General features: G+C 45.6%; 1 protein-coding gene across 1 annotated transcript in view; it reads left to right on the top strand.

Moving 5' to 3' along the window:
- The window catches only part of BAP1 (BRCA1 associated deubiquitinase 1), a 174739-nt gene that overhangs the window by 22793 nt on the left and 127361 nt on the right, over positions 1–24585 (top strand). The window contains exons 5-8 of the mRNA XM_069206738.1: positions 4699–4818; positions 9851–9912; positions 18351–18493; positions 20963–21041. Of these exons, the coding sequence (XP_069062839.1) occupies positions 4699–4818; positions 9851–9912; positions 18351–18493; positions 20963–21041 (404 nt within the window). The remainder of the gene's footprint in view (positions 1–4698; positions 4819–9850; positions 9913–18350; positions 18494–20962; positions 21042–24585) is intronic.

Here is a 24585-nt window from a genome sequence, read left to right as displayed (position 1 = left end):
CTGGCAAGAAAGGGTATAAAAGAAGGAAATCTAATGACATGGCCTCCTTGTTCACCTGATCTGAACCCCATTGAGAACCTGTGGTCCATCATCAAATGTGAGATTTACAAGGAGGGAAAACAGTACACCTCTCTGAACAGTGTCTGGGAGGCTGTGGTTGCTGCTGCACGCAGTGTTGATGGTGAACAGATCAAAACACTGACAGAATCCATGGATGGCAGGCTTTTGAGTGTCCTTGCAAAGAAAGGTGGCTATATTGGTCACTGATTTGTTTTTGTTTTGTTTTTGAATGTCAGAAATGTATATTTGTGAATGTTGAGATGTTATATTGGTTTCACTGGTAATAATAAATAATTGAAATGGGTATATATATTTTTTTGTTAAGTTGCCTAATAATTATGCACAGTAATAGTCACCTGCACACACAGATATCCCCCTAAAATAGCTAAAACTAAAAACAAACTAAAAACTACTTCCAAAAATATTCAGCTTTGATATTAATGAGTTTTTTGGGTTCATTGAGAACATGGTTGTTGTTCAATAATAAAATTAATCCTCAAAAATACAACTTGCCTAATAATTCTGCACTCCCTGTATTTCCTGCAGTGTCAAGCGACGTGGCACACAGGCTCTGACATGTTGTGTTTTCACTTTAGTCTGTACCAAGACACGCTGCCTGCAATGGCGCCCTAACGTGCTTGGTGAGTGGTCCCTTAGGATGGCACAATTCATGATGCATCACTTGGAGATCCTCTTTAGTACCTCAGGCCCTAGGTACCAGTGGTACCATTTACTAGGGACTTGCAGAAGGTGCTAAAGGATTTGCCAGTTGTGGAAACAATTATGCATTTTTGGGAAATAGATCTGGCACTGGAGACCTGGTTGGCAGTAACCCAGTGCACTTTCGGTCGAAATCACATCACGTACAAGGCAAAAAGTGTGGGGGGGGTGTAACCATGTCAAAAAGAGGCATTTTCCTAAATACAGCATGTCCAAAAGTGAATAGAAAGTAGAGCGTTCAGAGAGGGGTATTGTCTGTGAGTGCATAAAAGGTTTCCAGATTGTCCAAGGCCAAATATGATGTGCAAATGGGAATTGTCTTAACCAGTAGACTCTCGATCGTTTTTGGGGCCCTTTCATGGCTGCACTTTTGTATGAAGCTGGGATTTTGGTAAAATATATATATTTTTTTGATAGTACAGCCAATTGTTGAAAGATCGAATCTAGTTTCTGCACCTGCTGGGTGTCTTCCATGGAGTAGAGCTCTGTATTCATTATGAGCTACTTGTTGGTTCTTCTTATCAAAATCCCTATTATTGGTGGTTGTTATTGCTATTCTAAAGGCATACCAACTGGCGGGTTAATATTGTCTACCAGTATATCTCTTTGACTTCTTTTAATTTTATTAAGTTTGAAATGCAGATCTATCATCATTATTTTGAAAAGGATAATTATTTTGCTCCTCTGTAAAATACAATTAACTATAGTGTAGAAGGTTGGCTCTGTATGCACTATTTCAAAGTAAGGAATAGTATGCACAGAGTCCAAGGGTTCCCCTTAGAGGTAACATAGAGCATTAGTATTATCTCTTTTTGCCACTATTTTGTGGTAGTGTGGTCGAGCAGTAGGCTTATCAAAGGAGTAGTGTTAAGCATTTGTTGTACATACACAAGCAATAAATGAGGAACACACAATTCCAGGCCAATAGGTTTTTGTATAGAAAAATAAACTAAGAAAATATATTTTTAGAACCACAGGTTCAAATTTTACATGTAATACTTCAAATGAAAGGTATTGCAGGTAAGTACTTTAGGAACTTTGAATAATCACAATAGCATATATACTTTTCAAATAAATCACATATAGCTATTTTAAAACTAGACACAGTGCACTTTTCACAGTTCGTAGGGGGAATAAGAGTTTGTTAGTTCTTGCAGGTAAGTAAACCACCTACGGGGTTCAAGTTTGGGTCCAAAGTAGCCCACCGTTGGGGGTTCAGAGCAACCCCAAAGTTACCACACCAGCAGCTCAGGGCCGGTCAGGTGCAGAGTTCAAATTGGTGCCCAAAACACATAGGCTTCAATGGAGAAGGGGGTGCCCCGGTTCCAGTCTGCCAGCAGGTAAGTACCCGTGTCTTTGGAGGGCAGACCAGGGGGGTTTTGTAGGGCACCGGTGGGGGGCACAATAGCACAGAAAGTACACCCTCAGCAGCACGGGGGAGGCCGGGTGCAGTGTGCAAACACGCGTCGGGTTTCCAATGTAAATCAATGGAAGACCAAGGGGTCTCTTCAGCGATGCAGGCAGGCAAGGGGGGGGCTCCTCGGGGTAGCCACCACCTGGGCAAGGGAGAGGACCTCCTGGGGGTCACTCCTGCACTGGAGTTCTGATCCTTCAGGTCCTGGGGGCTGCGGGTGCAGTGTCCCTACCAGGCGTCTGGTTCTTAGAAGCAGGCAGTCGCGGTCAGGGGGAGCCGCGGGATTCCCTCTGCAGGCGTCGCTGTGGGGTCTCAGGGGGGTCAACTCTGGCTACTCACGGTCTCGCTGTCGCTGGGGAGTCCTCCCTGAAGTGGTTGTTCTCCACAAGTCGAGCCGGGGGCGTCGAGTGCAGAGTGTCAAGTCTCACGCATCCGGCGGGAAACGCAAGTTGTTTAAAGTTGCTCCTTTGTAACAAAGTTGCAGTCTTGTATGAACAGAGCCGCTGTCCTCCGGAGTTTCTTGGTCCTTCTAGAGCAAGGCAGTCCTCTGAGGATTCAGAGGTCGCTGGTCCCTGGGGAGAGCGTCGCTGGAGCAGTGTCTTTAGAAGTGGGGAGACAGGCCGGTAGAGCTGGGGCCAAAGCAGTTAGTGTCTCCGTCTTCTCTGCAGGGTTTTTCAGTTTAGCAGTCCTCTTCTTCTTAGGTTGCAGGAATCTGAGTTCCTAGGTTCAGGGGAGCCCTTAAATACTAAATTTAAGGGCGTGTTTAGGTCTGGGGGGGTTAGTAGACAATGGCTACTAGCCCTGAGGGTGGGTACACCCTCTTTGTGCCTCCTCCCAAGGGGAGGGGGTCACATTCCTATCCTTATTGGGGGAATCCTCCATCTGCAAGATCTAAAAGTCAGAGTCACCTCAGCTCAGGTTGCCTTTGGGGCTGTCCTGACTGGCCAGTGACGACTCCTTGTTTTTCTCATTATCTCCTCGGGCCTTGCCGCCAAAAGTGGGGCCGTGGCCGGAGGGGGCGGGCAACTCCACTAGCTGGAGTGCCCTGTGGTGCTGTAACAAAGGGGGTGAGCCTTTGAGGCCAGGTGTTACAGTCCTGCAAGGGGGAGGTGATAAGCATCTCCACCCAGTACAGGCTTTGTTACTAGCCACAGAGTGACAAAGGCACTCTCCCCATGTGGCCAGCAACATGTCTCGAGTGTGGCAGGCTGCTAAAACCAGTCGGCCTACACGGGTAGTTGGTTAAGGTTTCAGGGGGCACCTCTAAGGTGCCCTCTGGGGTGTATGTTACAATAAAATGTACACTGGCATCCGTGTGCATTTATTGTGCTGAGAAGTTTGATACCAAACTTCCCATTTTTGGTGTAGCCATTATGGTGTTGTGGAGTTCGTGTTTGACAGACTCCCAGACCATATACTCTTATGGCTACCCTGCACTTACAATGTCTAAGGTTTTGCTTAGACACTGTAGGGGCACAGTGCTCATGCACTGGTGCCCTCACCTATGGTATAGTGCACCCTGCCTTAGGGCTGTAAGGCCTGCTAGAGGGGTGACTTATCTATACTGCATAGGCAGTGTGTGGTTGGCATGGCACCCTGAGGGGAGTGCCATGTCGACTTGCTCGTTTTGTCCTCACCAGCACACACAAGCTGGCAAGCAGTGTGTCTGTGCTGAGTGAGGGGTCCCCAGGGTGGCATAAGACATGCTGCAGCCCTTAGAGACCTTCCCTGGCATCAGGGCCCTTGGTACCAGAGGTACCAGTTACAAGGGACTTACCTGGATGCCAGGGTGTGCCAATTGTGTAAACAAAAGTACAGGTTAGGGAAAGAACACTGGTGCTGGGGTCTGGTTAGCAGGCCTCAGCACACTTTCAAATCAAAACATAGCATCAGCAAAGGCAAAACGTCAGGGGGTAACCATGGCAAGGAGGTATTTCCTTACATATAGTGAACGTCAGTTTCACAATAGCACATCATATGCATTGGTCAAAAGCAAAGCACATAGACTGCATGTTGCATTTGACTTGGGTGTGGGAGGGGTGGAGTGCCCCGGTTATAAAGGAGATTTTCGTTTTTCTGATGTACAATGGTTTTGTGTTACCAGGTTTATGTAGATTGTGAAACCGATTTTTGCTCTGCAGTTGTGTGAGTGCATTTGTTCTCGTGGTATGTGGATGCTGGTTGATGTGTTGAAGGTGTACATGGTTTTCTTGTCAGTTTTGCTGTAATTTAGGTTGTGATATTCACGGAGATAGACATGTGTTGAGAAAAACATCTTTGTTAACATTGAGTGGGAAGCATCAGCTATACAGGGATGAACCGAGACAACATATGTTTTCACAAAGTTTGATGCAGAGAAGATGCATGGTCTCACCCAGCCTCTGCTTGGAATGATTGCTAGTTAATGCCCACCCAAATTGTGTCTTTATACGATTCTGTATTTGTCACTTAAATATATTTGCATGTTTTGAGGTGCAGTAAATATCTGTTCTCTCCTTTTTCAGTTAATTCCAAACTCTTGTGCTACACATGCACTTTTGAGTGTGCTTCTGAACTGTGGTGGTGTGGACCTTGGGTATACTTTGGCCCGAATGAAGGAATTCACAAAGGGATTCAGTCCAGAGGTAAGGCCTTAAGGCAGAGGTTAGGTTCATCCAGGTTGCATGAATACACATTTTCCAGTTTATACTCTGCCTGGATGTGAAAATATCTGTGTATAAGGGGTGGGCATGATCACTCGCAGACTGTGAATCAGTCAGTAGTCTGTGTGGACAGTTAAGTATCCTGTCTGAACTGCTGCTTTTGTTGGTGCGCCTCACAAGGTCATGAAATGGGCATGTTGTGAGAATCTGAGTGCCTCCCTATTACAGTGACGTCTTCTTGGAGGAATGCTCTGTGTTGGTCCTTATGATTGGAATGCACAGAGATATTGTGCTGTATATCGGTGATGCCTTCTGTGAAGAATCATTGCATATCATACACAATGGTGGTTCCCTGCAACGCGTTAGGACTCTCTTTCCTCTGAGTAGTCTGTCAGCCAGGCTTTGAAGACAGTTTAGTAGTTTCATCTGTGTCGGCATTCTGAGCTGTAATACACATTTAAACCAGATAGGTACCCTACAACAACAACAACAACAACAACAACAACAACTGAATGAAACAGGTTTTGCCTGTTCAGCACCGGTTTCTGGTATACCTACCTACAACACAACTCCACTTAGGAAGCATTGCCTGTGAGGTACCAGTTCATATTCGTTTAACTGTTTGTTGCTTCCCTGCCCCTGTAGTTTGATCAGCCTCTAAACCTGCTCAGGAGGATGATTCTTCCTGTAATCTGATAGGGATACAAAATTAGAAGGTGGCATGCCACCTGATTGTACTTTGGCTTTATGTCAGTGATCCCAGCTTGAGTTACGTACCTATCCAGTGCCTTATCGTCACCTTGATGATATTCTGAAGTACCAGCTGGGAGGATAGTTACCTATCAAGGCCTCCTTTTACCCTTCCTCTCTGAGGCTAGGAAGAAGTATGGGAGTACAAAGAATCCCTGTTTCCGTTCTCTTTCTTTAATACTTCTTGCTGGAGTGCCCATGGATGCTCAGGCCTCAAGATTCAGCAGACAGACTTAGATGCACATTAACGCAACAAGAGAACCTGCTCAAGTCGTCATGAGGAACTTCAGCGTGGATAGTCACTACAGAATAAGAGAAACCAGAGCTGAATCTGCATTTTGGGAGTGTAAACGTTCTGTCCACTGTATAGAAGGAGTAGGCTTCCTGGTGAGCTTGCACAGATCTTTCAACCTGCCCTACACTCTGATAGTGCACCCATGTGTCTGTAACACAGTTGGACATGGAGTGTATACTGATGATCTCAAACGTTTTATTTTGCCTTATACTGTATTGCCAGTTTTTTTAATTTGGGGGAAACTTTATGGATTAGCTTCTCTCACCTTCAATTCACAGGATATATTGGATACGTTTTCCGTGTATTAGTTATGTAGTATTCGGAACAAGTTATTGTTCCCGAGTTATCACTGTTGAAAGGTCCATAACATCCTAACCATAAACCAGGATACCTCTTTATTCTCTGTTGGCGCCAGCAAGTCCAGTTAGTAACCAAAACCCCAATACTACTCGAGAATCATGACTGTGAGTAGCCCCCTAACCCATCTAAACCTTTTAGCTGCAGAGTCGCGTTCTGTTTTCTTGGTATGTTTTGGAACTAGACTGCGTGAGAGCCAATTATGAGCCTGCCAGACTGGAAAACATGAGATGGAACAATATGTAAATGTTTCCCTTGAAGTAGCGGTTGATTTAACGCGGGAAGATTACTAATCATTTTCTTCTTTAAAGGGTGATTGGTTTCTGAGATTTAGAGAAGTGATACATTTGCGCTGCAACCCTACCAGATGTGTAGAATCTCCTCAGTAGTTCCATTGTGTCAGATGGCTCCACCTGCTTGAACTGTTTTTTTAGATGAGGACACTTAGCATAAGAAGTTTTAACCTTCATGACTGTATCGCCCTACCAATGACCTCCAGCCCCCCAGTAAGCATAGCTATATGCTTAGTTGAGAACAGGTCTATAATGTCCAGATTTCTAAGGAGATCTTGAATAAAGTCTCCACAAGGCGGCAAAGGTATTCATCTGTACACAGCATTAGGGTAACGGTAAAATATATATGTGTAAAGAAATGGCTCCCTGTTGCAGTTACCCCCCACTTTTTGCCTGATACTGATGCTGACTTGACTGAGAAGTGTGCTGGGACCCTGCTAACCAGGCCCCAGCACCAGTGTTCTTTCACCTAAAATGTACCATTGTTTCCACAATTGGCACAACCTTGGCACCTAGGTAAGTCCCTTGTAACTGGTACCCCTGGTACCAAGGGCCCTGATGCCAAGGAAGGTCTCTAAGGGCTGCAGCATGTCTTATGCCACCCTAGGGACCTCTCACTCAGCACAGACACACTGCTTGCCAGCTTGTGTGTGCTGGTGGGGAGAAAATGACTAAGTCGACATGGCACTCCCCTCAGAGTGCCATGCCAACCTCACACTGCCTGTGGCATAGGTAAGTCACCCCTCTAGCAGGCCTTACAGCCCTAAGGCAGGGTGCACTATACCACAGGTGAGGGCATAGGTGCATGAGCACTATGCCCCTACAGTGTCATATATATATAATATATTATCTTACACAAACCTCTAGGTTTTGCCTTTAGTGTAGATTGGCTTTCCTAATGTATCTTTTTTTTTTTTTTCAGCAATTATCCTGCATGCTGTGCAGCATGGCTAAAGAAAGGGACAAAAGGTGCTGTCTTGTCATTTTGTAGTCTGGCACATATATTGCCACGCATGCAGCCTGCTTACAAAATGACACCTGTACATTTTTCTCTTTTTAGTTTACAAACCTTTTCTCCCCCAAAATAGGGTGGGGGAGCACTACGGAGGGTGTGGGCGGCAATGAAAGAAGGAAGGGTGCAAGTTGGGAATCAATAAGGAGGTCGGTGGGAGATGCATACTGGTTAAAGGCAAATTAAATCGCAGGAGGGTGAGAGTAATGTGGCGCTGGTACTGGATTAGCATACAGGGCAAAAAGAGCAATAGTCAGGGAAGAGTACACAGGCGGGAGAGAGCAATACTAGCTCAGTGGGGAGTGGCCCTCGCATGAGGGAGACAGCTTAAAAACACATGCAGTCTCATGGAGTGGTTAAGTAAACTGAAGAAAGTAGTTCCTTAAAAGTGAGCAGTGGAAGGACACATGTAGAGAGGTTATGCTCCAGGGGAGGGACAGACCAGATGGTCATTGCATGCTGCTGACTAAGAATCAAACAAATGAGTGACATTAAAGCTGACCAATGGAAAGCAATGGCCTGGCTTTAGTCCCACTGTAAGTTGTCTGGTAGGCTGAAGCCTAAAAAGTGACTAAGTTACTTGACCCCTATCCCAGTTGAAAGCTATGTTTAGAAGTTCAGACTCATGCTGGAGGGACTATGGGGAGGGATCCCAAATAAAGGCCATCACTGCGGTGACCATGCCACTACACCTTAGTCTTGTTGCAAGGGGGCTGTGGGAAAGACCTTAGTTACAATCTTACAATACCAAAAGGCAGCTATGATAGCAGTTGCACATTCCTGAAGACTCCAGTTGCTCCTTCCATTACATTTGTGGTGGGGTATGGTATGAAATATTGATCCTATAGAAAAGTTGTCCTCACTCCTTAATGAAATTTTTTATAGATTTGATAAGAGCTAGCTGCCATGTCAGATGTGATGCGCCAGTTGACCTTATTTGACATGTCTCTCTCCCCCATGAGATTTGCACTTTGTGGGACTTCTATTTGGGTTCCTGGCTTCCAGATGAGCTCTTGATTCAGGACTGATTCATTACTAGGATCTCTTGCACCTTGTTCCCATGTACCCTCCCAAGCAGTGAAAGTATTTTAACTTGATATCGTGCCCTCTCCCCAGCACCCCCACCCCCCAGTTGCACCTTTACTTTTCTTTCAGGTAAACATAGAAGATCTAAAGCAGCTTGTATACCTGTTCTGAAAACCTACGTTTTTATTAAAAGAGAGAGAGAGGGAAGTTCAACAATTTGTAGATTGAATTTGTGCTGGAGGTGTGCAAATGATTTATGATAGACATTGAACATTTAAAAAAAAAAATATTACCAGACCTACAAGTCTAGTCACTTAAATAATCTACTTGACCTAACTGTAATTCGCTAGACCCATAAAGTGGTCTCAGATGTTTTGATCCTAGGCAAATATTTTTTTCACCATGTCGCCATTTTGTTTAATATCATACATGATTGGACCTTTAAATATGTGAATTCAGCATGTCTGTTGTACAAAAACTCTGTTTGATTTTATAGACTAAACATTTGCTCCCTGCATAATAAAAATCTAGCCCTGATTATAAGGGTAAGCATGACCCCTAATTGCCTCTTGGTTCACTAATTGCATTTTCATCTGGGTGCTGGCAGAAATGTTTCTCAGTTCATGTGTAAAAACTCTCACATTTTAATAAACAAGTTACTAAAGAATGATGTGAGAGGGCACTTTAATTTACAGACAGCGTGTTTCCATTGAAATGGCCACCAACTCTCCCGCTGTTGTTCAGTTTTACTGATCAAACTATATAGCATACAAAAAATAACGGGTGGAAATCAGGTTTCATATTTTGCACAATCGCCTAGTAAAGGGTACCATCACACGTAAGAACGAAAATAAATGTTTTCCAATATATTGTGAATTATCTGTACAGCTCATTTACAAGTTACTTAAATGTTTGTTATGAAGAAATCTGACATCCTGCAGTCTTTAATTTCACGCTGACTTTATCCCAGCACAATTGTATGACAGTTCAGTTTACTTTTCTTTCTCTAACTGCAAAGGTATAGGATTCTGTAAATACCAATCTATAGAATAAAATAAGCAGCACTTTGTAAGAAACATAAGCTCACATTTGACCTCAGTCTCCTTAAACGCACAGCAAATGTGACAAGATAAAAAACACGTTTTAAAAGCATCTTTATTGCTAATTCACTTTCTAGATAAAAGGCAGCGGGTTAGTTAAGCCTGATAGTGCTCTGAAACTTGTTGATTTTTATTTTCTGCAACTGGAGGCAATTGGTAACTTGTCAGTTTTCTTTTTAAGAGCAAAGGATATGCAATTGGAAATGCCCCGGAACTGGCAAAAGCCCATAACAGTCATGCTAGGTGAGTGTAATGGCCTGGTAATTAACAATGACACTTTGGTGCAATGTACATTCTTTGTTTTGATGGTTTAAAATGAATGAATGAAGACTGTTATTTTGTTCATTCAGCATGTAGCCCTTTATGAAACATACAGAACATGATTAATTATTTAAAAAAAACTATAATCTCTACTTGTAGGAAACTGGATTGGTAGTTAAGAGATAGGCCTCAGTCCTGTTTCTTTTTCTGTTTCAAACTAGGTGATGGATGAAGTGCTTGAATTAGTCTTAGCTGCAGGGAACTGTTCTCGGCCTAGTTCCAATCAATGGGTTTTCACCCACCAGGTCACCTCAGTTTGGACTCAGCCATGTGCAAATTAATCTTGATCTGCTCCAATAGGAACAGTCCAGCCCAAACTGCCAGATCAGGTCCTTCTTGAACAGGAACACAAGCAACCCAGGACCAGTTTCGCCCTAATTTGGGCTCTTCAGTCAAGTGTAGCTCAATTCTAGTGGCACAGTTAGCACAAGATCCATGTCTAGGCATACCGGTCACACTTAAGGCAGCAACTGCAACAACAAGGGGATGGATTAAGTGCTTGAATTAATCTCAGCCACTTGCAATAACCTGGGCAGTAGGGCAAAACCGGTTGTCAAAACCCTTTTCGGAGGGTCTTTGGGAATGCAGGGGCTACTGGCCCACAAACATGGTCCATGAAGCCTTTAACTCCTCATGTCCTAAGTCTACTATGAATCCTGAGCAACAGAACCAAGTACTCTATCTGCACTTGATTCACAGAGGTAGCATTGGTCAAGCAGTCAGTGCTCCCTCTCGGTGGCATGGTGTGGGTGGATGGGGGAGCTTGAGGAGGGTGTGAACATAACTCACAACTCAAAGTGCAAACAGTACAAACAGTGTATCGGTGTCCAGCCAAATACTTGCTTTCATAAGAAATGTAGTATTTTATTTCCAACTATTTCGGGGCTCTAGTGGTTATCTGGCAAATCCCTATCCCACTTTCCTTCATGTGACATGTTCGGGTCTATTTCCCATTCACTGATGGCTTCATTAGGGAATGCAAACTATTGGGCTGTACACAAAAGTCTTGCCTTTGACTCTTTAGAAATTCATTCAAAAGTCTATGATGACGCTGCACTGTTACCAGGGAGGCCCCTGGGGCCCAGCTGGCTCAGTTCACATCTTACCCATTCGTGCAGCACAGAGGATTTCAGCAATGCAGCGGGCACCTTCAAAATGCACCTGTGAGCCCTGCTCAATCAGAGAAATTTGGCTGCTCGCAGCCCACGTGGTAGCACTTGCCAAGGCAGACACTCTCCTGAGCAGCCCTCTCGGAGGTCTCTCAGGTATCAGAGCGGCTCCCTACTCGTGAAGACACTGTGTTAACTGTTCTCAACAGGCTTGGGGGTGTAGAGAGTTGGGTGGAGTTAGGGAGTTAATCATTCCTTCAGCTCATGACTGGAGCCCGGAGGATGCAACATCGTCTGCAGCGCCTCTGGCAGTGAGTCCGAGGCAGTTCCCTCGGAGTGCAGGTCCAGTCCATGAGTCAGTGCCTCAGTCTCTCCTTTGGGTAGTAGTCTTAAAAGCTCCCTCCTGGTAGACTGGGTTGCCATTGTACAGTGGGCATATGAGCGCACACTCTTCGGGTCTTAGCGCCCCACCCCAGATGGTCACAGGCCTTGTCACACCTTGAAATGGTACATTATCGGTAGCCTCCTCTAGCATACTGGGTCACAGCAGCGTGGCAGTATGGGTAAGACCAGCATGGCAGTCATCACATGGCTCAGTTTATGTAAACCCGCTCCTGGCATACATGGGGTCACCAAAAGAGTCTTGCACACGGAGCTGCGGCCTGATGAATGCACAGTTGAATCCTCACACCTCGTACAGGGAGTCCTTATGGTAGGGCTTCCCACTGGATCTTGCTCCCGATAATGCTCTCCTTTTTCTCAAAGGGCACATTGGTTTTGGCAAGCAGTCGGGTGCTGGTGCTCCAGGCTCTAGGTCAGGTGGTTTTGGTTTCTCTGTGTGATGTCCCCTCACCCAGTAGGGAGAGTAGCAGGCCTTGGCCCCAAGTCTTGGTCACAGGTAGAAGTCTTGCAGAGCTTCCCATTCTCACTCAGCCCGTCTGGCTGCTTGGAAGACGACAGATTTTTGGGGTCTCAACCTCTCCTTATAGTTCTTTTCCAGTCACCAAATGTGATGTAGGTTCTGGGTCTTTTAAGTTTTATTTTGAGGTTTTGCTTCTTTTGAAGTGGTCACTTCTCCTTTCCATCTTCCTTCATGAAAGAGGTCTGTCACAGTAGGCATGACTCCAAAGCTGGTTGCCCACAACTTAATTCATGGGAGTGACCATAGTTTATACCTCAATGTTAGTCACAGTAATATGTGCCTTAAAGTGTTAGAACCAGACCTACAGCCCTACTCTTTATGAATCCCTTATCAGCCCCGTCTCCCTTCCCGAGATGTCCAGGCCCCTTCCTTGACATCCATCACTGAATCAAATTGCATTTGTTTGGAATGTGAAAGGAGGCTCATCTTTTTCCCCAGTACGTCCCCATGTAGCTCAAACAAATGCAGCAATCCACAGATATGTCTGGGGGGGTGGGGGGGGGAACCTCACCTAGTCCTATCTTCACCAGACAGACTTGGGCTTCTTAAAATGGAACCCAGGGTCCTCCAAAAAATGTACCATTGCAGGCACCCTTGCTCGTTGTACTTTAATAGCACACTTTTGGGTCAGCACCGTTCCTCCATGCATTGTACCCTTACGTGTACACATGCTTTCAGTACACACACACTTATTCTGTGCGCACTGAAGCTTTTCTACCTTTAATCAGTGTTGCAAATGCTGTCAATAAACACTCATTGTGCACTGCACAACCCTTCACTTTTCATGTATTGTACTCCATGCAAGCACACTCACATTGAGAATATGTTTTATCTACACATGCACTACATCTCTTATGTAGTGTATTCTTCCTTTCAAGCATACATAAACTGAAGTAGAAAAGTATTCCTTTTGACATGATCACCCCCACTTTTTGTCTGGTATTTGATGAGATTTTGACTGAAGTGCACTGGGTTCCTGCTAATCAGAACCTCAGTGCCAGATCTCTTTCCTTAAAACTGTGCAATTATTTCCCAATTGCCAATACCTTTAGCACCCCTGCAAGTCTTTGGTAATTGGTACCCCTGGTACCTAGGGCATTGGCCCTAAAGAGGGTCCCTAGGGGCTGCAGCATTTATTGTGCCACCCTAAGGGACGCCTCACCACACCTTCGCTGAATGCGATTGCAGGCTGCGTGACATGGTGCAGACAAAAGCGAAAACATGACATGGCACGCATCCTGCGTGCCATGCTTGAAGACACTGCATGCGATATATGTAAGTCACCCCTACCGCATGCCTTACATCCCTAATGCAGGGTGCATTACACTACATATATGGACATATCCGCACAAGCAGATACGTCCTTGTGATGTCTAAGTCAACTCTTAGACATTACAAGGAAACAGGAGAAGCCATCTTAAGGTATATGCTGGGCATTGGTCAAAACAAGTTTCCCATCTGCATAATGGCTTCACTGAAAACTATTGTGCTTGATATCAAACACCTCATGTTTATAAACCCACACCGATTGCAATTATGGATTTATTAACCATGCTTCCAGAAGGTACCTAAGCGGTAACCCCTGAAACCTACTAGTCCTCTATTGTGCTGACTGACTGGTACAGACTGCTATCACAGACAGTTTCTGACCCCCTAAAGGTGAGAGCCCACTCCTTTGGAGGCCTTAAACAATGCCTGCTCTGGAGGAAGGTGTTCACACCTCCTCCAGCAGGATGAATAGTTCATTTGCATAACAAAGCCAGGGACTTCCCGGCCGCCTTTGATATGCGACCCCCAACATCTCCCAGTAGTACAGGATGCCACCTCATGCCCTGAGGCCCATTTGAAACCATGACAGGTGGGAAATTAGCTATACTAAGAAGCGTGGAAGTACACCCAGGGCAGGCACACCCCTAAGGAGAGCTGCCTCATGTACCCCACTCTAGGAAAATTCTGCTATGTTGATGGCAGAATTTGGAATTCTGGGATAAGGTTATGCCCACTTTCCACAGGAAGTAGTCATACAGGAGGTGTAGTGACCCCAAGGTTAAGAAGCCCATTGTCTACTGCCCTTCACTCCCTGTAACACCCCTAAATCTAGTAGTTAGGGGAATCCCTTGCACCAGGAAAGCAGATTCACATGACTTAAGAAGGAGGACACCGAAGAGCTGCAAGAACTGAGGAGCAGCGACTGACTTGGCGCCAACCCTGCCGGCCTGCCTGCTGTCCCTGATAGTTGCAGCAAAGATGACTCGTCCTGCAGTTGTTCAGCATCCAAAAGCCTGGGACGGCTGGTAGCACTTCACAAAACAGCCACCATCTACAATGGAGTCACTCCTCCTCCACTGCCCAGCACTCCACATTAAACCTGATCTGGTCAAAGACTAGATTAAGCACACAACAGGGAAACCTTTAAATAGATGAGTGAGTCTGTAGGCCTCACTTCAGTGACACAGGGTAAAAAGTTCCTGTTCACCACTACTGATCACTACACTGTATGCTGCTATCTCTCCGCTCCTGCTGCTTAACTCCTGGTGAAGTCGGTAGCCTTACATCACTATGAGGGTAGCACTTTGGGTGCCCCTTCTGATCCAACAAGACTGCAATCCGTGAGACAGGATTGTCATGCCGCACACGCATGATCGGTCTTCTCCTGTGACAATAAAAATCAGCATGAGTAATCTGGATGACAGTATAGCTGAACACTTAGGGCAGGGGTACACATTTTTACAGACGACTGAAGAAAACGTTTCTGCCCAAACAAAGATCGTAGGATGTTTGTGTTCCTGTCAAAGGAGTACTTGGCCTGGCAGTTCGTGCCACACTGTTCTATTTGTGCAGCATATGTCTGGGTCCAAACTGAAGTGACATGGTGTACAAAATAACAGTTGACTGAGATGCGGTGCACGTTTTTACCTGTGACTGAGATTAATTCATGCATTCCATTCATCACATTTTGTACACTTTGGTTTGTCACCCTAAGTGGGATGGGTATGCCCAAATATGGGCCCTGTGCACACTGTGTCCCTGGAACCAAACTATACCTGGCTAATGGGCATTAAGTAGGGCAGAACCGGTCCTAGGTTGGTTGTGTTCCAATTCAAGGAGGACCTGGCCAGGCAGTTCAGGGTGAGCTTTTCCCATTTGATTAGGTAAAGGTCAAGACAGATTTGCATATGGCTGGGTCCAAACAAAAGTGGCATGTTGTGCAAAGTAAAGATGGATGGGGATGCAGGCCGGAGTAATTATCAGTGGCTGAGATTATTTCAAGCATTCCATCCATCATATTTTGTATACTTTACTGATTTATGCTGTGGCTGAGATCCCATAAAGTTGAACACTCCGTATGAGCTTTGAGTATTTTCCCACAAATGCTAACAACCTAGTGCCTACAAGTAAAAGCAGGGTCCTATGTAGAATCTTGGGCTTACCCTTGGTAGATTGGCACAAGCGGATATGTTTTCTTAATTTAAAATGTGTGTGGTGTACAAATAGCATCACCAATATATCACAGTGGAGAAATAAACACTAAAATTACCTAACCAATTTAATGAAAACACATTAATGGTGAAAATGATACAGAGAGAAAGCAAATCTTATGTGGGGATGTGGATATTTTGAAAAACAAATCTGAATGTAGCTTGCATTTTAAGTAGTTTTTGAAAGCGAGAAATTTCACAACCCACATTTTTGCCTTTGCTTTTTCGAAGGAAAAAAGAAGGGCTCTAAGGGCATATTGCTTTCATGTTTACCACTGAAACTAAAGAATGCACCCCACAAGATGGTTCGGGATCTGAGAGTCAGGCAGTCGCGGACAGGGGGAGCCTCGGGATTCCCTCGGCAGGTGTCGCTGTGGGGGCTCAGGGGGGACAACTTTGGTTACTCAGTCTCAGAGTCGCCCTCCCTGAAGTGTTGTTTCTCCACAAGTCGAGTCGGGGGCATCGGGTGCAGAGTTGCAAGTCTCACGCTGCTGGCGGGAAATGCTGTTGTCTTTAAGTTGCTTCTTTGGAAACAAAGTTGCAGTCTTGGGTGAACAGAGCCGCTGTCCTCAGGAGTTCTTGGTCCTTCTAGATGCAGGGCAGTCCTCTGAGGCTTCAGAGGTCGCTGGTCCCTGGGGAGAGCGTCGCTGGAGCAGTGTTTTTAGAAGTGGGGAGACAGGCCGGTAGAGCTGGGGCCAAAGCAGTTGGTGTCTCCGTCTTCTCTGCAGGGTTTTTCAGCTTAGCAGTCCTCTTCTTCTTAGGTTTCAGGAATCTGATTTCCTAGGTTCAGGGGAGCCCCTAAATACAGAATTTAGGGGTGTGTTTAGGTCAGGGAGGGCAGTAGCCAATGGCTACTAGCCCTGAGGGTGGCTACACCCTCTTTGTGCCTCCTCCCAAGGGGAGGAGGTCACATTCCTATCCCTATTGGGGGGGATCCTCCATCTGCAAGATGGAGGATTCCTAAAAGTCAGAGTCACTTCAGCTCAGGTTGCCTTAGGGGCTGTCCTGACTGGTCAGTGACTCCTCCTTGTTTTTCTCATTATCTCCTCCGGCCTTGCCGCCAAAAGTGGGGCCGTGGCCGGAGGGGGCGGGCAACTCCACTAGCTGGAATGCCCTGTGGTGCTGGAACAAAGGGGGTGAGCCTTTGAGGCTCACCGCCAGGTGTTACAGCTCCTGCAAGGGGGAGGTGATAAGCATCTCCACCCAGTGCAGGCTTTGTTACTAGCCACAGAGTGACAAAGGCACTCTCCCCATGTGGCCAGCAACATGTCTCGAGTGTGGCAGGCTGCTAAAACCAGTCAGCCTTCACAGGTAGTTGGTTAAGGTTTCAGGGAGCACCTCTAAGGTGCCCTCTGGGGTGTATGTTACAATAAAATGTACACTGGCATCAGTGTGCATTTATTGTGCTGAGAAGTTTGATACCAAACTTCCCAGTTTTCAGTGTAGCCATTATGGTGCTGTGGAGTTCGTGTTTGACAGACTCCCAGACCATATACTCTTATGGCTACCCTGCACTTACAATGTCTAAGGTTTGGCTTAGACACTGTAGGGTCACAGTGCTCATGCACTGGTGCCCTCACCTATGGTATAGTGCACCCTGCCTTAGGGCTGTAAGGCCTGCTAGAGGGGTGACTTATCTATACTGCATAGGCAGTGTGAGGTTGGCATGGCACCCTGAGGGGAGTGCCATGTCGACTTACTCGTTTTGTCCTCACCAGCACACACAAGCTGGCAAGCAGTGTGTCTGTGCTGAGTGAGGGGTCCCCAGGGTGGCATAAGATATGCTGCAGCCCTTAGAGACCTTCCCTGGCATCAGGGCCCTTGGTACCAGGGGTACCAGTTACAAGGGACTTACCTGGATGCCAGGGTGTGCTAATTGTGTGAACAAAAGTACAGGTTAGGGTAAGAACACTGGTGCTGGGGCCTGGTTAGCAAAACATAGCATCAGCAAAGGCAAAAAGTCAGGGGGTAACCATGCCAAGGAGGCATTTCCTTACACTTACACTGTAATTGTGGGAAGATTAACTGAAAACATGACACTCATATCATCCCTTTTTTTTCACCTTAAATGTTACACCTGAGCATTATGCTCTTCCTTGGTAATTCAAGGTTTTTTATCAAGTTACTTACCGAATGTAATGTTTAGTATTAGGATGTCAAAGTGGCTAATTTTACAGGCCAGAGGACAGCATGTGTTTTTTTTTATTTTATTTTTTTAGTCTGTTCTATGCCACTGTCCCGGTTTAGTGTGCACCCTGTAGCAGGCGTTCTGAAACTCAAATACTCTCAGGTTACAATGTTTTAAAAGAAACAGCTCATGCAGTGTGGGCTATTTGGTAGCTAGGCTGTTTTACCGGCTTTGCACTGCCTAGGAGTCCCAAATGCTAGCAATGTAGTGTCATAACACCAAAATCACTGGTAAGTACACATAAAAGGGTACATTACCTACAACAATGAGCTTAACCCCCCACCCTCCCCAACCACAAAATACACCCCATTCGATGGAAGATGAGGACTATATACCTTAGACTTGGCATGTCCCTTTTAAAGACATTGACTTCCTGTCCTATTACATGTTTCTTCCTTTGACACCCACTAAGTTTCTTCTGGTCTTTCTCAGGTGCCAGACTGTGGAACAGATTTACTCTTCTCATCACTGTCAATAGGAAAGTACCATTTCTACTGATGAGTGGTTGGTTGACTGTATGAACCAGAAGCACCTCTTGAAAATTTGAAGTCAAGCCCTAGACACTAGCTGCACGAATGTGTGACCTAAATTCTTTGTGCAACAAATAACTGTCAAGCACTGTTTGTTGGATTTACGTTATACCTTTACTGTGTACTTTACAGGCCAGAGCCTCGCCACCTACCAGAGAAGCAGAATGGCATTAGTGCAGTGCGAACAATGGAGGCATTTCATTTTGTCAGCTATGTACCTATCAAGGGAAGACTATTTGAGCTTGATGGACTGAAGGTCTACCCTATAGATCATGGTGAGGATTACTTTCAGGCACACCTAAATAAGTACTTGCCACTCTAAGCTACTCTTGCAAACAAAATGTAGTCCTGTTAGCAAGAAAAAGTGTTTTATTTGTTAGTTGAGCATTTTTTAGTATGTTAAATATTTTTCTGTAGAAACATTACAGAAATGTACTAAAGAAAAAGATGTGAGAAGTAAGAAAAAAATTTACGAAAATGTATTACATATGTTAAATGAGAAGCCAATAAAAATAATTTGCAGATTACATAGATGACAATATGTAGGCATCAAAGATCACATCAGCAAAATTAATTGGCTAACATAGTTGCCATAGTTAGCTCTCATGATTTGGTGGTGATATACTACCCATGTGAAAAGAGAAAAGAGTGGAGAGGAAAGTTTAAGATAGGAAGAGGAATAGTGAAAGAGGAGGTATTGAGGAGGTGGGGTCATATTCCAGGAACCCGGTAGTGGATGGAAAATGGTTAAATGGTATAAGCGTCCAGAGGTCATGTTGCCTTTTAATGAGTAGTAGGTTCAATAGAAGGTTGTCTGATTTGTTAAGTTGGGGGAAGAGGGGTAGAAATAATCTAGAGGCCTAAGCATGTGAGGATGTGGTCGAAAGTTACCTTACAGTGAAAAATGTTGTTTTATGGTTTTATTGATAACTTCCCAGTCTGAGTGGACAAGAAAATAGTTTGTGTTCAAGGTCTCTGATCTCAGGTAAACAGTTCCAGAATTTGTCTGAGTTTTATAGACCACTCTAAAGAGTTTGTCTGGGGTCCAGAAGGATCTGTGTAGCAGCCAGTATCTACACTGTGAGATGATGGGCGAGATTTTGAGGTTAGTCACGTTTCCATATATGGGACCAGTTTTTCTCATCTAGATGGATATATCCTTCCTTAAGGCAGGAGGCGAACCACTTCTTTTGAGACTTTTGTATGAAGTTGGTAGTCTGTTCTTGAATGATTTTATAGAGTTTGGAGGCTTGGTGGTATTGAGGTGCAACTAAAGCTAGTTTCTTTAGAATGCTTAGACTTTGGGGGTTATGGAAGGATTGATTTTAGTAATCACACCTCTGAACTCGAGAACACTGCAGAGTTTCTTGTCCAAGATGTTCCATACTGTAAGAGGGAGAAGGTAATCTGATTGGCTCTGTCACATTTTTTATGTATAAAATGTTATGTGATGACAGGTGTGCGTGTGTAGACTTCTACTGTCAGTTTCTATTAGTGGGTTGTGCCATATAAGGTATAGGAAGAGAGCAATACTGGCAGTTAAACACCTAGACAGCAAATGCATTGTTAGTTGAGTATTTTCATATGTTTTATAAATCAGATACCTAACCTTGCAGTAATGGTGTTTCTGAACAGCATTAGAACAATCATTTGTAAAGAAAGAACAGTGCTTGATAGGGTGAGGAAAGTGGACATGGTTCTGACAGGGAAACGCGTGGATTTTGTCAAGAGGGGGTTGAATCGGACAGAATTGCTCTCCAAGTTTGAAATGAATTGGGGACAAGAGAAAATCCCCAGAGACATATTATGGGGATGATTCACAAAAGCATTTATGAGCATGAGGAGTACAGTCACATGCTTTTGTGACCGCCCTGAAACACCCATCTCATTGTTAGTAAAAATGCAAAGTGGGTACACTCCTTGGTGTTTGTACCAATTGAATGAGTATTTTCTGAACATTCTCACTTTTTTGTCATTTTAGATGTTTTGGGGTCATAAGAGTGTAGTATAGTTTTCCACCTGACATGCTCCAAAAGGGTTGGTGAAAGTTGCAGTACAATTAATTAATTTTAGGAATTCCTTTATTTGTGAAGCTTTTGACAACGGTAGTCAATTAACAGTATTTCCACCTAGCCTCTTGCACCTTCAGTAACCAACATTTTAAACATGACAAATAATCGGGGGTGCTCTTAATTTGGCTGGGTGAATGCACAACTTCAGCTGGTGCATTAGGTTACAGGACAAATTCTGTCAAACTATGTCCTAGTGAAAACAATTGGACAATCGAAACCAAGAAACTAGCACTTGTTACTCTTCATAGGGTTCCTGCTACTTCAGTGGACAAAGTAATGGGGCATGCTACCTCAGTGAATGCCATACTAACCCCTTTCTATCATCAGTGGACACCGCTTTCTTGATGGTGGGTCTTGCCAATTATATGTCAGGATTTAAAATCATGAGTTCCAAAATCATGCTTGTGATGGCCTCAATAAAAAGGTTGCATGTTTAGAAACATTCTGAACTGAAGCTAAACTGCTTCTTGTGGAGTTTAGTGCCTATATTTGCGGTTTATAATGGTAATTATATTCTGTAAACAAGGTTTGATATTAAACCCTAGCTTTCAGTACTACAGGTTGAAATGGCATAGGAATTGTTTCGGCTAATCTGTTTGGGAATGTGTGGTTAAATGAGAAATTGGAAAAATATACTTTATCTGAAACCAGACCGTATTTTCACTTCTGTAGGTCCATGGGCTGAGGATGAAGAATGGACAGACAAAGCTCGCAGAGTCATCATGGAAAGAATTGGACTGGCCACTGCTGGGTGAGCAAAATAAGCTTTAAGAATATGTGGGGCACAGTGATGGTTGAGTAATTGGGAATATTTGCTTGTGGTCTATTTCAGGGTGTTTGATGCAGTATATTAGTAGTATTTGATCATGTGCTCTGGTTGAGCAGAACTTGGGTCTTTTTCGGTAACTGAGCAACAATAGCAGTTGCTGCCTGATTCAGAGACTGATCACCCTTGTGAGAGGATGGTTCTGACTATCTGGTTTTCCCTGATTTTTCGCTTTTGGAACATCTGTTTTTTGACCATTTACTGTGAGGGAGTCTCATAGTTTGGGACTCCCCCCACAGTAAACTCATAGCAAAATGGACTGCCCGTTTTTGTTTGCTGCCGGTGCAGCCTTGTTAAGTAAAGGCTGCTGTGGGGCAGCAAGGGTAGGAGGCCCAGGGCTGGTTACACGTGCTCATGTGTGAACATGCGTGCACACCCATGTGAGGGCTGTGTAGAGAGGATTCCTGGCATGCGCAGTCCGAAAACTATGTTTGGATAACCTGGTGCAGAAGGGATTGTGCAGAGTGGGTGGTGACCTGGAGTAGGCCTTATGAGATGGGTGTACACATGTGAGTGATAGTCAGTATGCTTACTGTCTTTTCATTGTAGAGGCACTCCATTAAATATCAATGGGAAAGGATGGCCTGGGGCGCAACTACAGTTCCCTAGGGTTTACAGACTCCAGAGTTGCTCCAATGTACACTGTTACCTATATGAAAATAATTATGTAGTAGATTACAAAAGCATATCTTTACAGTTTATGGGTCGTCCAGGAACGTAATCTTTCTCTAACTCAGCTCAAGATAAGGGCCCAGTATTGCTCTGTCCAGCTGCCCGATCAGGGCTTTGCATCAGTCAACCAGCTGTCATTCGGTACCAGGAACTGGGCTTGAAGGGCCTTGGAAGGAATGTCCGGGAGAAGGTGCTGAGTCACTCAGAGCAGATGTGGCAACCAACTCCTGGACGATGTCATGTTAAGCTATCCCAGAAGGCTGTGCAGGACCGGGGTGGAGAAGTGATGTGGCATATCTGGACACTTCTGCCCCCACTTAAATGGTCTTGCACAGGGGAGGACTCGCTTTCTTGGCTGTGCTTTCCTGCAGGACACTGGGACTGAAGACTGTTGTCATGGGCAACTTGAAAGAAGAACCCTCTGACTGCCCCCTGTGGCAAGGACTCTGCCCCTGAATGACTTCAGTCCCAGAGAGGGGCATAACTGGGCCAGGTAAGCTAGTCCCCTTGCACCCCTGAGGATTAGCTGGGGGAAATACCAGGATCTAGCTCAAGGAGAGTACGCTGCCCAGATTAAAAGAAGGGACCCAGAGGAAAGGATGGCGCGGGCCCTAACCAAGTTGGGAGCCTTCTAGGCCAGGAAGCCTGCAAAAAATGCTCCTCGTGGCAAGGACTCACTACCAGGAGTGAAATGACACCACGATCATTGAAGTCTGCCCATGGGGACACAAGATATCTCTGTGGGAATGTATGTGACCTTTTAACCCCTAGGGAGGCCCGGGGACAAAGCGCGTAGACCTCCACTGCCAATTCCAATGTTGCTCCCTGGGTTCGCCGTGGGGCTGCCCCCAAGGAAGAGCAGAGTTGGGAAGCGCTGTCATGCATCCCCCAGCAAGGAAAATGCAGTAATGAGGGAGCGCCGTCGCTCCCCCTCTAAGGTGAGAGGCCCGACTCCATCCCTGACAGGGAGGAACTTGAAAATGATAACCCCCCAGGGCTCCAGTATGTTTTAACCCAAGCCCCAGCTGGAACTTCTGTTCTGGAGTTCTGAAGCTGTGCCTTCTAGGGGCAAAGATCATGGCTGCAGTCATTGTGGCCTGAAAGATATTAACAGGATTGTTATAATGGTGAACACCTCCTAGGGGAGAAAGGCTGTTATTAAAGGTGTTTTCACAGTAGTGAAGTCCGTCCGGGACCATGGTTCAAATGGTAGCATGTTATGCTAAATGTGAAAAAGGTAAAGACACCCTCTAGGGGTGAAAGATTGTATTACATCATGATTAATAACCTAGTGATGCCCTTTTGGGACTGTCAATGGTGCATTATTTTTATGTTGAGTAATTCAATATGGATTATGATGATCCTTGGCCCACACCCTTTAGGGGTGTGGGTAGACTGCGTAGATCCTACTGAGATTAATCCTAGCAACACCAACCACTCTAGCCTGCTTAGACCTGTTCCATGTTAATGCTTCATTGAATAATGAGTCTGACAGCCACCAGTGATGAAAGTAGATGTACTTTATTGCCCCCATCAGGAGCTCTCACTCCCAAGTTACAGTCAAATATTGTATTAGACTACAAGTAAATATTCTGCCATGTAGGTTGTTGGTTTATGTCTCCCCTCGGGAGAGACCAGAATGATAACACAGTGTCATCCAAAAGTAATTCCATCAAATTGTGTATATTTGTAGATTGTCACATAGTATTGAGTAGTGTGTGTTTGTGTGTGTGTAATAAATATACTTTTATTTTTATCAGAAAGAAAAACACAGTCTGCACAATCACTTATTGAGTGATATTCTTGTGTGCTCCTGAATGGTGATTACTAGCTCACACCATTTCCCTTGAATAAGCCTTGGACTGCTTAGCAATGCTGCCCTATGAGAGCCAAGCACTACAATGGGGTGTTTGGTTCCCAGTAGTGGTCGAGTGCGAGCCCATGACTTGTGCAGGCCACACAACTAATGACCCACCCTCCAACTGCCCTACTTTGCCTGTTGATGGACAACTTCTTATACTTACCAGTGCATTGCTACTCCTTCTATTGGATCCTAAAGTTGGATTTTTCACTCCTGCTGTGGTCCTGCCAGGCCCGCTCTGTTTCTGCCTCTGTCCCTGCCAGGCCCCGCTCTGTTTCTGCCTCTGTCCCTGCCAGGCCCCGCTCTGTTTCTGCCTCTGTCCCTGCCAGGCCCGCTCTGTTTCTGCCTCTGTCCCTGCCAGGCCCCGCTCTGTTTCTGCCTCTGTCCCTGCCAGGCCCCGCTCTGTTTCTGCCTCTGTCCCTGCCAGGCCCCGCTCTGTTTCTGCCTCTGTCCCTGCCAGGCCCCGCTCTGTTTCTGCCTCTGTCCCTGCCAGGCCCCGCTCTGTTTCTGCCTCTGTCCCTGCCAGGCCCGCTCTGTTTCTGCCTCTGTCCCTGCCAGGCCCCGCTCTGTTTCTGCCTCTGTCCCTGCCAGGCCCCGCTCTGTTTCTGCCTCTGTCCCTGCCAGGCCCCGCTCTGTTTCTGCCTCTGTCCCTGCCAGGCCCGCTCTGTTTCTGCCTCTGTCCCTGCCAGGCCCCGCTCTGTTTCTGCCTCTGTCCCTGCCAGGCCCCGCTCTGTTTCTGCCTCTGTCCCTGCCAGGCCCCGCTCTGTTTCTGCCTCTGTCCCTGCCAGGCCCCGCTCTGTTTCTGCCTCTGTCCCTGCCAGGCCCCGCTCTGTTTCTGCCTCTGTCCCTGCCAGGCCCCGCTCTGTTTCTGCCTCTGTCCCTGCCAGGCCCCGCTCTGTTTCTGCCTCTGTCCCTGCCAGGCCCCGCTCTGTTTCT

The sequence above is a fragment of the Pleurodeles waltl genome, chromosome 9 (assembly GCF_031143425.1).
Source record: "Pleurodeles waltl isolate 20211129_DDA chromosome 9, aPleWal1.hap1.20221129, whole genome shotgun sequence".
NCBI classification, from domain to species: Eukaryota; Metazoa; Chordata; class Amphibia; order Caudata; family Salamandridae; genus Pleurodeles; species Pleurodeles waltl.
Note: the sequence above shows the minus strand (reverse complement) of the source record. Positions and strands in the feature narration are given on the sequence as shown.